At 38.9% G+C, this 14,915-nt stretch overlaps 1 protein-coding gene across 1 annotated transcript in view; it reads left to right on the forward strand.

Annotated features, from left to right (window-relative positions):
- Positions 1-14,915, forward strand: part of DYM (dymeclin) — a gene marked incomplete at its 5' end in the record, with an annotated part of 135,224 nt that overhangs the window by 69,974 nt on the left and 50,335 nt on the right. The window contains one exon of the mRNA XM_010284690.1: positions 1,606-1,708. Within this exon, the coding sequence (XP_010282992.1) occupies positions 1,606-1,708 (103 nt within the window). The remainder of the gene's footprint in view (positions 1-1,605; positions 1,709-14,915) is intronic.

Consider the following 14,915-nt stretch of genomic DNA (forward strand, 5'->3'; position numbering starts at 1 on the left):
AGGGCTCTCACATGGATTAATTAGATGCCTTGAGTGTGGTGAAGGTTGTCCTTAAAAGGAAGCTGTTAATCTGTTCTAAGAAATACCTAACTGAAGAGGTGTTGGGAAATGGTGGAATTTATTGAGTTGGCTTTTGAGAGCTAAGATTTGAGCTTGAGAAGCGTAACGGAACTCCTTGTGGTGGTGGTAAGTGTTGGAAACGCCTTTTCCTGAGGCTCTTGACTAGCAACAAGGGGATAAACTCTGATACTCTGAGGAATCTACTCTTGCCATCTGTGAAGAATACAATATCTATGATATATTTTACGAAAAAAATTAAGAGGGACATCTTCAAATGCTGAGCATCATTTCTTGAGGCAGAAAAGCTTTCCAAGCCCAAACCTCCAAGCACTGAAGCTGTCCTCCAGCTCCAAGAAATAGAGACTATCTAGAATATAACACTGAGGTAGTATTGACTTATTTTTTTAATTGCTAAACTGGCTTTAATATTTCCTAAATGATCTGGTGAAGAAGAAGTCTGCCACTGCTCCTTGTCCCATCAACAAGTGTAACCAACTCCGAGAGCAGCATGCTCAGGCATTAGTGAATTGTGTCGGTGCTAATTTGTCAAGGCAGCCTTTTTACCCTCTAAGGACCAACGCGGTGATCCTAGGAGAGCCTGACAGGAGACCTGTAATGCTCCAAAAAGGAGACAGAAGAATGTTTTTAAATACAGAAATAAATCCTTAAAACATATGACCTGTACCAATGTGGGGAGGAGGGAAAGTGGGGTATCTGTGAATCGAAAGCGATGTTTGAGGTATCGAGCGGCTTTACAGAACTATCCGACTCCTTGAAGCTGCTGAGCGCTAGCTGATGGCCTTCATGCACTGCTTCTGCTTCCTTCTCAGCTCTCCTTCCACCTCTGCAGTCAAGTTACAGTCTCCTTATATATTAGATTATACCAGCCTCTGTGAGTGTCATTGCCATCCCTTTTTTTTTCCAAAATGTACCAAAAAAATGTTTATTCCTACCTCTGTATACGAACCTCTGATTTCACAGATTATTTATAAAGCAAGGTAATGCTTTATTCCTTGGCTTAAGCTAAAATAAATTTGAAAATAATATTTACTAGTAAAATGCAAAAACTCGGCCTCCAAATACCCAAAGCTACTGTCACGTACTTGGTTTCTTCCTCCATTAAGCAATTAGGTTATTGAAATTAATAATATACAAGATGCTTAAGGATATGTTATATTAAATCGCATGAGGTGCTGCACTGAAAAATTGCGTTCTAGCCAACGCATCCCAGTTATCAGCTAAAATTGCATGTATACTGTTCCTTCTGTTATAGTTTGACTGTTAAGAATTTAACTATGAACATATGATGTTCTTCACATCACTTATTGTATAGAATATTTCTAATTCAAATTCTGCTGTTGCTTAGCCCAGATGTTAAATAAATAAATAAATAATATAACTATTGTGCCTTGCATTCTAAAAATCTGTTTATTCAAGTTTCTGTATATAATAAAACATCTCTTCTGACTGGATAGTGTAACTATTTCAGGACATTATTGTGAAGTTATTTTAATTTTTTTTTTTTCCTTTTTTCCCCCCCTCCAGTTTATTTTCTTTGTTGTCTAAAAAACACAACAAAGTGCTGGAGCAAGCCACGCAGTCCTTAAGAGGTTCCCTTGGTTCAAATGACTCTCCGCTTCCTGATTACGTGAGTATCAAACTTAATGCTTTAGTAGGTGCTTCAAAATAGAAGTGGTACATCCCTAAATCTGCAAAGATTTATCAGAATGTGTGACAGCTAAGCAACCACCGACACCAAAATACAGGAACCTGTATAAATGATGTCATGTCTGCAATGTCTTTTAAAAAAAAAAAAAAATTACACTTACAAATGGCAAAACAAAACCGCAGCTATTCATAGCCAAGAGACTTACTGTACCCTGTCAACTTGCAATTCTCAAGCCATTTGTATTTCAGGATATTTAAATCATACAGTTAAAACCATTATTTTTAAGAGAGGGGCTTTGGCATCCATAGTATGTTAAAATGCCGAAAAATGATGGAAAACAATTCCCAGTGAGCTTTTGGGGGAGTGCTGCAGTCGTGGGGCAAATTGGCGTGTTCTGAACACGTGGATGCATACCGTCCTCTTCAGTTTACTGAGCCAATACCCGCAAGTAGGCAACAATTTTGTAATTTAATTGCACGGCTTGTCGGAAAATCTCTGCTTTCGGTACAAGGAGGAGCCGTCTTCCAAGGACTTGAATAATATCTTTGTACTACTGAAGTATCTTTGGTTTGTACTCATTTGAACTCTCGCTGCAATACTGTGGAAAAAAGAAAAAAAAGTTGATTTATCAGTTGCTCTGGATTTTTGAGGATGCAAATGTAACAACTGTTTTACTTTTGGTGTTAATACATGTTCCAGGACATGCCTGTCTGATAATGTTAGAGTAATATGATAGTAAAGTAAGTATAAAAGTACCTACAAAGATTATTTGATATCATAGTTTAATGACTTAAATTCAATTTAACTTACAAGATTTCTTAACCTGCATCTTTCAGTTACTATTGCTGACATGTACCGTACAAACTGGAGGCATTTTGTTACTCGGAGACACGTGGGTTTATAGAGCAAAGGAATCACTTGCAGGTTTTTCCTGTGTGTTCCTGGTGTCTTACTATGCCCTGATTCCTGTGAAGCTCCTTACAACACCTGTGGTTTTAGGGCTTCTGGTTTCTCTCCCAGAAGTGGCTGGCTGACCTTTCATTTTTGGAGCTTGAAACATTTCAGCAAGAACTCCCTCGAGTTAATTTGTGGTTAAAGAGCAGTTTAACCCACTTCTGTTTGCCTGGTAAGGTGCTACGCAAGCTGGATAAAGCGTGGTCATCTGCACGGCTACGAACGACTGAAAGCCCCCAAGACTTCAGATACCCTGGAGGGGACTTGGTGGCCCTTACTCAAGGGTTCACTCATGGAGCAGGGGCTTCCGTAGCTGTGAGGACTGCAGGATTTTGGATGCATTGAGCATTTCTGAGTGTTGTGATTGATAAGGCTCTTGGGGCCCTGTTTCTCAGAGGGCTTAACCCCGGTGTCGTGCCAGGTTCAAGCTTAAGCGATTACACGGCTACATGTTCAAACTCCTCCTGTGGTCTCGCGGCTCTTTGCGGAGACGTCCTGGAGAGCCGGAGTGCTTCCGTTGGCTTCCGGGGCAAAGGGAGGCCGCTTTGCGGGGGGGCGATGGCTTTTCATACCTGAGGTACACCGTACCATCCCATGAAACAGTTCCGCGTAACATGCAGTATCGCAGCCCAGAGGGGTTGGGCAGGGTTTATGGGCACAGGAGCTCCGTAAGCTGGAGCTGCTGCTAAAGGCTGTGTATTTTGAAACTAACCTCTCGGACGTTGTGGGGTCTTGGTTAAATAACTGTCGAGCATCTTCAGATGCCTAGAGAGTAGGGCTGAAATTTTTCACGTTAAAATGCGGGGACTGCAGTTGTACGTGGCCTGTGGTCAGAAGGAGGATGTTGATGTCTAGTTGCAGATGTCCCTGCTCACTGCAGGGGGTTGGACTAGATGGCCTTGAAAGGTCCCTTCCAACCCGAACCGTTCGATGATTTATGAAAAGAGACCCTTGTATTTTCTTCCCTAGACAAACTGCCATCCCCACTGTTCAGAGGAAAGAAAACAGCATGATACACACCTATGTTTGTAAAAGGGCGCGTATAAATAAATACATGTATATGCGCGCACACGCGTAGGCGTATGTTTGCCTATACGTGGGTGTATATGTACTTTTATATATTTTGGTGTGTGTATGAATTTGATGCTTGAAATCTATTTTAGAGGTTTTGGATTTCTTTTTAACTTACTGGATGTGAACTGTCTACTGCAGCTAAGGAAAGACCCAAGGTGCTCGCTGTACATAGTTACCCCCTTGCAGATGGAGAAGTGCAGTTTATGGAGCAGCGCTGAGGAAACGCTCTGGAATGCAGCCCGAGACTTAGCTACTTCACCGAAGTTCTGCCCTTTTATTGTTGGTACGACGTAGGGAGGGAGGCAAGACGGACAGCCGTTGGAAAGATTGCTGTAGGGGAGAGTAAAAGCACTGAAGTTCATTGCCTGTATTTTGAAAGAACGTATACTGTTTTGCATGCCTTTTTTTTTTTTTTCCCCCTCTCCCTCCGAACTGCTCATATTCCAGCTCAATCTGCGACACAGGCAGCTGGCTAAATAAGAGTTGAGGCCAAATTTCATTTACTTCAGCATATTCTGCTTCTGAAAGCCCATGTTTTGTTGTCTGTAAGAATAACAAGGAATCTAGAAACTAAGATAACTTAAGTGTCTGAAGTCCTGAAGCCCGTTCTACCGCTGTATCCCAGCGTGGAGCTGAAGAAAGGGATGATTCTGAGATTGCCCGCTCTGCCCAGGTTTATGTCTAGAGAGGAGAAGGATTGCTTGGTAGGCTATTCTCTTCATAGGTTTCATTCATATCAGTCCAACGTGTTTTAAAAATTCATTTCTCATTATTTTAATTGTTTTTTAGTTTACTTAATTCATTTAATTTGTAAAACATTTTTTTTCTTACTGTGTTGTGTAACCCAAAAGTGAATTTGCATGGAGCCTAGGTCAGAAGGGTCAAATCATACAGAAAATTATTCTGCGCGTTGCTTATGGTCTTGTCTTGGGCCTTTTTACACATTTGTGAGTACTGGATTTCAGAAAACAAATTATGGTAAATACTGTGTGTTCCTTCTTAGGGCCAGGAAGGGTATGGAAGGGAAAAGGCAGCATCGGTGTTCTTGCACTGAGCCCTGTCCATCATGAACATCATATGATGGAGAGGTGCTGTGGCACAGGGTGCCGTACGCACGAAGAGAGCAAATGGAGATGAGACGAGATGAGCATCTCTTAATTCAGTTTTTGACCTAATATACAGTTCCTAGGCTGACACTTATTGATGGTGGTAAGAATATACTGCGATTCTCCTTTAATGTGTTTCTTACTGGCTTTTTTATGAGTATGTGCTCCTGGCTACCGTCTGGTCTCTGGTGTACCAGCGAAGCCGCAGGTCTTTTGCTGTGAACTAGCATAAGGAACTGACCCGACTGGCTTTTATATTACTCTTGTTGAGGTTTCCTAGGCTTTAAAACAGAAATAAGCAAGTTGTTTAATTTATTAAGGCTGGACCAGTTTCCTGGTCCTCTCCTGATAAACTGTACTCAATGTGATGGGATTCAGGAGCAGGATGGAGAAGCCAGCGGGGAAGAGAGAAGAACCCTCTGTCATCAAACCATCACCATGGAGACAGAATCCTTGGTTAGACCAATTCTCGTGCTACTTCGTTCACTAGTAGTTTAATAAGCTTTATTATTAAGCGCTATTTTTACAGTAGCAATGACCTGTTTTGAAATACCACACTTAGTCAAGTTGTCCTTGTCCATGAGTATCTCCAGGCTTGAAGAAATGGGAAAAACCTCTCATGGACAAGGACAACTTGACTATCTCCAGGCTTGAAGAAATGGGAAAAACCTAGCTAGGTTTTTTTTTTTTACTGCTTTCTTGCATTCAATGAAAGCACATTTTCCAAAATCTTTAACAAACATGAACACTGGTAATAAAATAATTGAGAATTTTGATTTTTTCAGTTCAGATGAAGACAAGTTACTTAAGTAAACATATCCATGATTTTCTTTGTAATTTTATTCCAGCCTAATGTAATTTGTTAAATCTAAGATGCTTAACAGCATAACTGGGGGCATGCTAACTTCCCTTGGAAAGTAGCACATCAGACCTGTTGTGGGAGCTACCATCTACCCAAATGGTTGCTTTTTAAGGATTTCATGGTATTGTGTATGATTTGCAAGTACTTCAATGCTTGTTACACTACAGCTGGTAACGAGAGATTCTCCTTAACTATTTCTAGGAAGGGAGGGGAGGAGGAGAAAACACAAGTAAATTTGAATTTTGGCAGGCTTATGGTGGAGGTTCAGAATTCTCTTGCTGATGCAAGAGACAAAATTTGCTTAAGGCAAAAATTGAGGCAAATAAAAGTCAAATGTAGGAATACTTTCAGATTCAAGTCGGTTGGCGTGCATCATCACTTGAGTCTATATTTGGATACAAGCTTTTGATTTGGTTTCTAAATTTATTTCAACATCATTTAATGCAACACAGGGACAAGGGATTTTATGTCAGTGGGAGCCCAAACTCTTGTTTACTCGTGGTGGGCGTCAAGGCTTAGTAGTTAAATGAGAACTCCTTGGGGCACATTTTGAGAAGCACTCAGCACCCAGGGTAGGGGTCACGGTTCGGAGCACCCCACGCTGCCGTCTGCTGGGAGTTCTTCCCTCTACGGCCCATGGGGGTTTTACCGACAGCTTTCAGTTGCTTTAATGGAATAATATTAACAGAAAATAGTGTAGGTAAGATGATTACTAGCCACACAGGAAAAATTCTAAAATTCACTTCAGTTTAACTTTTTTCTTTTACCTTCTAAATATTGTCTATTAAAAAACGCTTTGTTCTATCCAGATGAAGCTAAAACGTGTTAGGAAAAATTCTAAAAATAATCCCACTTAGTGCTGCTATCTTCAATTATTTCATATATAGGACTGTCACACAACCAGCACTTTGACGGCGGAGGAATTTTGTCAGTGATAGAAACAATGTAGTGTCGTGTTAGACTTCTCCAATTTACACATGTGTTCCTGTGAATATATGAAGAGCCGTCCTTCAACCCCCATCCAAAACCTGCTGTTTCTGTGTTAGTTAAGGTATAGAAATAAATTCATGTTGGCAATCCAAAGGGAAAAAGGTAAAGAATATGGATGCAGTGAGCTATTTGTGTGTGTGTGTGTGTGTATGTATATGCGCGCGCGTGTGTGTGTGTGTATATATATACAAATATATATAGATATAGGTATATCTGTATAAAAAATAAAGCCTGCAGTAGCAAAGCCTGGTGGTACTGGGAGAGTTCCCCATCAGAGCTGACACTTTTCCTGGCTCCTCACCAATCCAGTTACATCTACCTGCTGTGCAGAGCTGGTGTTACGCGGAGGCCTGGAATTCTGCGAATGTCAGTGAGTTTTTCTCTTCTCTTAATAATGAAGATTAAGCTTTGCATTTGGGTGATGAGATTTCTATATTTCTTTTTTCTTTTCCTTCTCAGTTTGTGCTGCATAATGGGCTAAATGAAGTCAAATATTTAGATTCTTCTTTGATTTATCCTTGATTTATATGGTAAATAGAAAGCAGCTGTCTATTTAAGCATCTAATTCTTGAAACTCCTAGGCCCCTCAAGCGTCATCTGGAAATAATGTAGCTTGTAAAACAAAGCTAAGAAGAAAAAGCAATGTTTGTTTTATGTGGGATGAATGACTTCAGTTGGGGTCCTTCTAATTCGGCCATTATGAGGGTTATTAAAAAGCAGTATTACAAAAGTGGTTTCAACAAAAAGAATTTTTTTGTAACTTGTATCTTGTTATTACAGTTGATTATATTCAAAGCTGCAAGTACTTCATAAATAGTCCTTCATTTTAGTTTTTCCAACGGAGAACCAACCTAATCTCCCTCCTGTACATGCGTAGCTGTTAAAAGGTTCCCCTATTTCATTTACTTCCTAGGAAGAAACTGTATTTTATAAGTAAGGTCTCCATATTTGTCTTAGAAATTCAGGATTAGAGTAGGTAAAATAAGGTCTATGAACTGCAGTACTAGCTGCCTTTTAAACATAATGCAACAAATCTAAAATCTATACGTTGTCTGGGTTCGGTTACATTACAATGGATGAAAGATGATAGTACTATAAGCCCAAAAGACTGAAGTCAGCCTTATTTCCAGCGTGTGCTGTTTAGTCATGGCCCTGCTAAACAGCTAGAGCAAAATTAATATTCTAGAAATCTGTGATATTAACAGCTGTAGAATGAGATCTTTTGTCTATGATGCTTGTCTACCTTTACATTGTCATATAAATTCTGTTCTGTCCCTTTGTGGCACTGCCAGAGTTCTTTCGTGTAATAATTTGGTATTTCAGTTAAGTTTATGGGATCTTGCGGTACAGACATATTTTTACGACGGATGCCACGCAAATAAGTTAATTGTTTTAGCCTATCCAGCACGTAGCAAACAAGTATTTCATTCACTATCAATGTGAACAATATTTGAACTATAAATAAACGTTGTGATGTGTTGGGGTCCTATAATATGCCCTCTGCTTACATAGCTAATATTACATCAGATATGCTGCAGCTCTGTCTAATTTTTTTAATTATCTGAAGAACTGGTTTAATGCAGAACTCTGCCACTAGACGTAAGCGTTTTCCTCTAAATGCGTGCTGTCGTGAAGAAATAGGAAGTCTTCCCTGAGACCATCTGATGGCTTTAGTAATGATGCAGAAATGACATTAAACCCACTCCCAAATAAACTGGTCAGCCAGAACAGAGTTAGTATGATGCGATTAACGTTGTTCCGCTGGTAGTCTGTAAAAATACTGCTTAGTGGGAACTGCTCTGAGCGTACAACACGTGTGCGAGTTGTTCAGCTGCAGAACTGAATGCACCGTTGTCAGAATGGGAAAATTTTACCAAATTAAATCGAGGCTCCTAACTGAGATACGGCCATATTTGACAAATGCTGGGGGTGGGAGAAAAAGCTAAGGTAGTTTATTTTGTCATAGTGTTTCTTCAAAACTCGGAAGCCACCTACTTTTCACCAAAAGCACTGCCTGGATCTCTTCAATAATCTTTTTGTCTGTATTTTCTTCTACTTTTTTATGTCGCTAAGTAACTCGGTAAGATTTTCTGATTGCGTTAGCCATTTGTTGTTAAAAGTCTAAAAAACTTCATTTTTGTCTCTGAATTTTTAGATCCTTTTGTTGTCTACTACAGAATGAAATATGACTGTACAAGAAATTATTGTAAAATATATAATATTTTTAGGATGTTGTTTGCTGAAGGTAGAATATGGTAAACCAATACAACATTTTAATCTTTTTGTAGGATATGTGGCTTCTAGCAACTGAAGTTGCATTTAGTAGGAGAATTGCCTTGCTTTGCACTAAATTACCTTCTTTTTGATTACTCGGAGCAGCAGTGACATTTGCAATATCAGGTTATTCTTGGGTATGCCTGTCTCCACTCCAGTATTGAGCCAGAGGCCTATAAATACATTTTCTAAATATTAGTCATACCCTCCTTCGGATGAATTATATTTTAGTTTAAAGAATATTACTCCTACCTAATCCCCCTATTTTTATATCATTAAAAAATAGCACTTTCAGAATAGACTGAAATAACCAACCTAGCCCAAATCTAAAGCAAGCTTTTGTATTGAGTGATAGCCAAATTCTGCAGTTCTGTCTGAATTCTTAATCAGTTCTTTCCTTGAAATGAATTGGACACTTCCCTGAAAAAATGTTCTACAAATGATCTTTAAGCAGAAAGAACAAACTATCCTAAAATTCTGTGATAAAGATGTTGGATGAAGCTCAGTCTAATTAAACTTCCCTATATTAGTATGAAGGACTAATAGTTATTTGCAGTTGGTCTTTGCATTATTGTATCTTCAATAATATGCTTGTACTTGAAGGATTTTTGGACAAATATATTGAAGAACATCAAGAAAATGTTCTTCAAAAAGATGTTCTTTCATCGTTCAGGAGTTCCACAGGAGTCTCATGGGTGTCTGGTATTCATGTTACATAGATTGCATTAAGCCTTATTTCATTTAGAAATTCTCAATATTTAGGAAAATAAGGATGAAAATTGCTATCTTTTTTTTAAGAGAGTATTTAGTGCTATAGCAGCATTCTTCAGATTTATGAGACATGAGAACAAATTTGAGGAGGTGGGAAGAACTTCTGACATTAGCAATACAAACACCTACTAAAGTTTTTTAAAAGGCCAGTTATTTTGGTCATTACACGCATTGGAAGAACGCCAGACATGAGCATCATAATTTTTTACTTATTTTCCTCCTTGAATAGTTAGATAGGTTTAGGGCGTTGTCGTTATTTTGCAGTGAAGGATAGAAATGATGGTATTTGTTCACCTTTTTGTACTCAAAAGACTTTTTTTTTTGGTATGACCAATGAGTGTCCTTAAAAGAGAAGATGATTAAGCTCAAGTAGATGTGAGAGCTTGTTTTGGAAATGGATGAGCACTATCTCAGGGTTCCTTCATGCCTCCCCAGATTAAGCAGTAGAATTTTGTACGGTGTTTTTTCTGCTGTGCATCTACTTCTGTTGCATTGAGAGAGCTGGCAGCTTGAGGCAATACAGGGCTTTTAGAAGGGCATAAGCTATAGACAGAATATGTGATATATTAAGAGAAAGACTTCACAAGCCTCTCTGTAAATACTTTAGTACTGCCTGGTAAGCCAACATTTGCTCAGCTCAGACTAATGACAAGTTTTGAAGTGCTTAGATGAAAAAAGTAACAGTACTGATCTTCCAGAGCATCTTTCTTTGCTGATTTGGTCTTTAGACGCTTTTCTTGCCGCCTCCTTCACACGAGTGGATTGTTCAGCGCTTTTCAGGAGAAGTTGATTGCTCTGGATGGTTGGGCTTCGTCAAACCTCCATAGACAAACAGAAAAACCCAGTGCAGTAGCTCTCCAAAGAGCAGGATTTATTTTTGTAACTGCCATGTATTTCAACAATGTAGTAAAACAAACTTTTGGTGTTCCTAAAGCGAGGTTTTGATTGAAAAATGTAGTGCTTAAAAACCAGAAGTATGTTACCATATGTTATAAACATCTCAGTAATTCTTTTTTTAAACATGCAGCCATATAAAGTAAAGGAAACAGATGCAGAAGGAAGTCTGTTCAGACCCTTTTAGGCTGTTTGGTACTAAATACTTAATTGGTATCTTTACGCTCCTTTTTCTCTATGAGATATTGGTGAAACGTGAGATCTTTTTGATGTTGCACCTTCTATTTCCAACGTCTTCTCTTCATGTTTTACAGGGACACTTATGGACCAACCAGTGAGGTATTGGAACTCTTTTAGCTGTTGTTTAAAAATAATCAATACATTTCTATCGAAGGGTAGTAAATAGTTATAAAAAAAAATAGTATAACAGAGCTCTTTAGATTCCTTCACTGCAGATACCTACGATTTGGAATTGGAAAGGTAGCTGGAGAAACTAAGAGAAATGAAGGTAAATCAAGACTTGGAGATATTGAAAACGGTGATAAGAGGAAGATAGTGAGCTTCAGACTCTGGATAAAGTCATGTATGAAATTGTTCACCTGTCAAATTGCTGCTCAAATCTGTCTGAATTGAAACACGAAGAAGTTAAAACGGGACCATTTTTGAACTCTGCGGAGCCACATTTATTGCGCTTGTGTCCAAGTTACAGAAACACAGTCTCACCAACTTACCATTTATTTTCTTGGAGAGATATTATCCCCCTGAACAACATATCGCACTGTGTGGCTGAGGGCAATTCTCCCACTAATGGCTGTTGTTAATATTACCTATAATATTGTCGTGCAACTGCTGTTAATTGGCAGTGTGGGTGGCCAGGGGATGGAAGGACGGGATGAAGGAAGGGAGAAGATTTTAAAGGGATTGAGTCGAACAAGACTGAAAGCCAGTCTTGGTATGAAGTGAAAAGGAAAAAGGTTTGGAGAAGGAAAATACTTGATATAGGCAGAAATTCAAAACCAAAAATACCCTGCCAGGGCTGGTTCCTTTCCTGCTGCGCCTAAGAAACATCACATGGAGCAAAATAAGCCACTTAGCAAAAACTGATTCCCTCATCACCTCGCCTGAAAAACAGCATTAAAGAAATGTAGAACAGAGAATTTTAATCTTGTTTATCCCTTTTGACAGTGGTGGATTCTTGTCCTCTGTGAAATAACTTTGTGGGAAACCTGTCAAAACATGTGAAGAGTGTATTTGGAAGAAATAGAGATTTCGAAGAATCTCTGTTTTCCATGTTTATTGAATTCTATAAATTCAGCCTAATGTTTCACACGGGCATAATTGGAAAGATAAACTTTTATGTTTCTGTTCGTGTAACCAGTGATTTCTCTTAGCTTTCTCATTTCATTGTAGCTTAGGAACTAAGTGAGACAGAGGAATACATTGCACACTTCGTACGCTACATCAGTTTCTGCAAATAGGAATTATTCTGCAGAATTGGTTAATGACAGAAACGGTAACCCAGAAATCGGACAAAAAGTATATATTCTTAACATGCTGTGAGTTAGGTATAAACATGCCTGGCAAAGGACTCTGTGATGATAGTTCCGTGAACTTGTAATTAAATTGTATCTTAAGAAATATACGTTGGAATAAGGGGAAGCCTATTCTTTCAGTTTGATGTCTGGCTTCTCACGGTTTAACCCTGCAGCTTTAATTTTAAAGCAACAGCAGGAGAGGTTTTGGACTAACATATAAATAAATACTCTCCTTTTTTTTCTTGATTTATAGCAACATAAAATTTTCTCATGTTTTTCAAGGGTGGGGGGGGAATCAAAGCAGAACAAAACAAAAAGCTGATAGTCATATTCTACATTTGTTTTCTGCCGGTGAAATACCAAACATAAAGCCATTTCAGGGAAGTAGTATCTTTTAAAACATTCATAACAAGAGGAGACTCTAATATATTACCGTTATTTAATCCTGCTATATTCTGACCCCCAGCGCTGTTGGGAGATGTCTGTGATTGCCTACGCTGCTCTGAAACAAAATTGAGACGAGTAAGATTTTTTTTTTTTTTTTAATTGCCCTTCAGATATGTTACTGGAATGTGGTGGAGTTTTTCCAGAACTGCTCTTGTACATATTTAGGCTTGAGCCCAAGCCGAGTGAGCTGTGGCCTGCTACTGAAGTGTATGACATCTTCTTCAAAGACGCCGTGTTCTGCTGCGTTTTTCTCGATAGCGCGCTGGTACAGCGCGTACAGAGGCTGTTCCACCCCAGCGTTTGTGTGTGTCCTAGCCCAAACTCTCGACCCTAAAGAAACTGTTTACTAATAAGAAAAAAAACACCGTCCTGTTCTAGGGAAAAGAAGATGGATTGTAACGTCACAGGTTAGATTTAATTTTTTCGTTGCAGTAGGAATCAAAATTTAAGTATATCTCTTCCCCCCCAGATAAACTGAAAAGAGCACGGGTGTTGCAGTGCCTAAAGGCCCATCTTTTAAGGTAATCGCCAGCAACTTATCTGAGGCACTTGCATAGAAATCAGATGCTTATTCAATGCAGAGAAAAAAAAAAATGTCTGGACAAACAATGACAAGTTTTCCCATTCCCACACTAATCTTTTAGATTTTGATATATCAAGACGATAGAATGTCACATTCCCGTGAGAAAAAGCTTCACTGAATTTTTCTGAAATATAAAATTATTTTTCCACGATAAATTAGCCATCTTACCTTGTGGTAGCCTCTATCTGTTAATTAGAATTCATTCGAAAACTTAGCCGAATTTATAGGTAAGCAATCATAATTGCTTGCAGGATTTTGGTGAGGAGCAGTTGACTGACTCCAGGATGGATGTACAGCACACCCAAGTGCTTCTCTGTCTCTCAAACACAAGGATTGTCTCATCTTGTCCGTGTCTGTCACAGCTGCGCGTTACAAACCAGGCTACGCAAAATTAAGTTTTGTCCCAAAACAGATGAGATTTCATACATATTTCAGGAAATTTTATTTAGTTGGATTTTTTTTTTCCATATTTCTATCAGGAGTGTTTTGCTTCAACATTTGAGTAAATGTCATCAGTTGCTTGGAGTTCATTTTGGAATAGGTCCCTGTGTACATAGGCTTCTAGAATTATGTTCTGTGAGTTTGGGGTTTTCCAAATCTCAGTTAAAGGTTCGTTTTTTGGCGTTCAGGCTACGGCTGCTGTGTGCTTCCAGACTATTCGGCAGGAAGCAGAGCAGTGCTCATCAGCTTCTGTGTTTATCGGAATTGATGCAGTGTCCAGGGGAATGCACTTGACAAATAAGATGGAATGTAGTAAAAACATTTAATCTAAAAGTTACTCCATTTATTTGGTTTGCCGGCTATCAGCTCTCAAAAGGCTGTTTCTCATCTCCTTCCTATTTGCATTTTATTCAACCAGAGAGAGCAGCTCTTGGAATTGGGTTTTGGAGGCTTTTCAGGCACATCTCAATAGAACAAGTGATAGTACTACTGGCGGTACCTAGTTTTGAAGAGGTGGTGAGGTAAGAGGCAAACAAATAAAAACACTTTTTTATACTTTATTATATTATAAAAGGGCTTTCCTATAGATCCTTCAGACTGCAGACCACTTCAAAGACCAATAATGCAGTTTTTCCTTTTAATACGGTGCGTTTCTCACATCTTTGTTTATCTATCCCCTTTAATTTTCAAAATATTTAACACCACTGAAAGAAGTAGCATAGTATGTATGCCAAGTGGGCTCATACAGAGTTGTATTTCTGAATTACTGTTCTAACCGTGCTGCTATATCTTAATATATCAGAAGAAATAAAAACACTCTCTGTGGTTTATTTTCAGCTCTGGGGTGAAATGGTGGCTGTGAAGCAGCATATTCCTGCTCACAACTGTTTGGGAATCTTGTACCGTAATCCCTTATTAAGTGTCTGTTATCTGGGACCTGGCATTTTTTATCATGCGCTGCTAGTATTTAAGGAGCGACAACATGCAAAGGATACTGCACCATCACCAAAAGTTTTCTGCATGCACACTGTCACCTTCTGTATGAACAGCACCCAGCTAAACCTATTATTATTATTATTATTACTACTACTACTACTACTACTACAGCTAATGTTGTCAGGAGGCCATCTACAGTTATATTTCATTTTATGGTGATTTTCTTTAAATGTCTTATTCAACTTGGTTTAACTTTGCGGTGATTTTTCTTGTTTGAGCAAAGCAGGAGTCTTACATGGTTGGGCCATGGGAGGAATGC

The sequence above is a fragment of the Phaethon lepturus genome, unplaced genomic scaffold (assembly GCF_000687285.1).
Source record: "Phaethon lepturus isolate BGI_N335 unplaced genomic scaffold, ASM68728v1 scaffold7460, whole genome shotgun sequence".
Taxonomy (NCBI): domain Eukaryota; kingdom Metazoa; phylum Chordata; class Aves; order Phaethontiformes; family Phaethontidae; genus Phaethon; species Phaethon lepturus.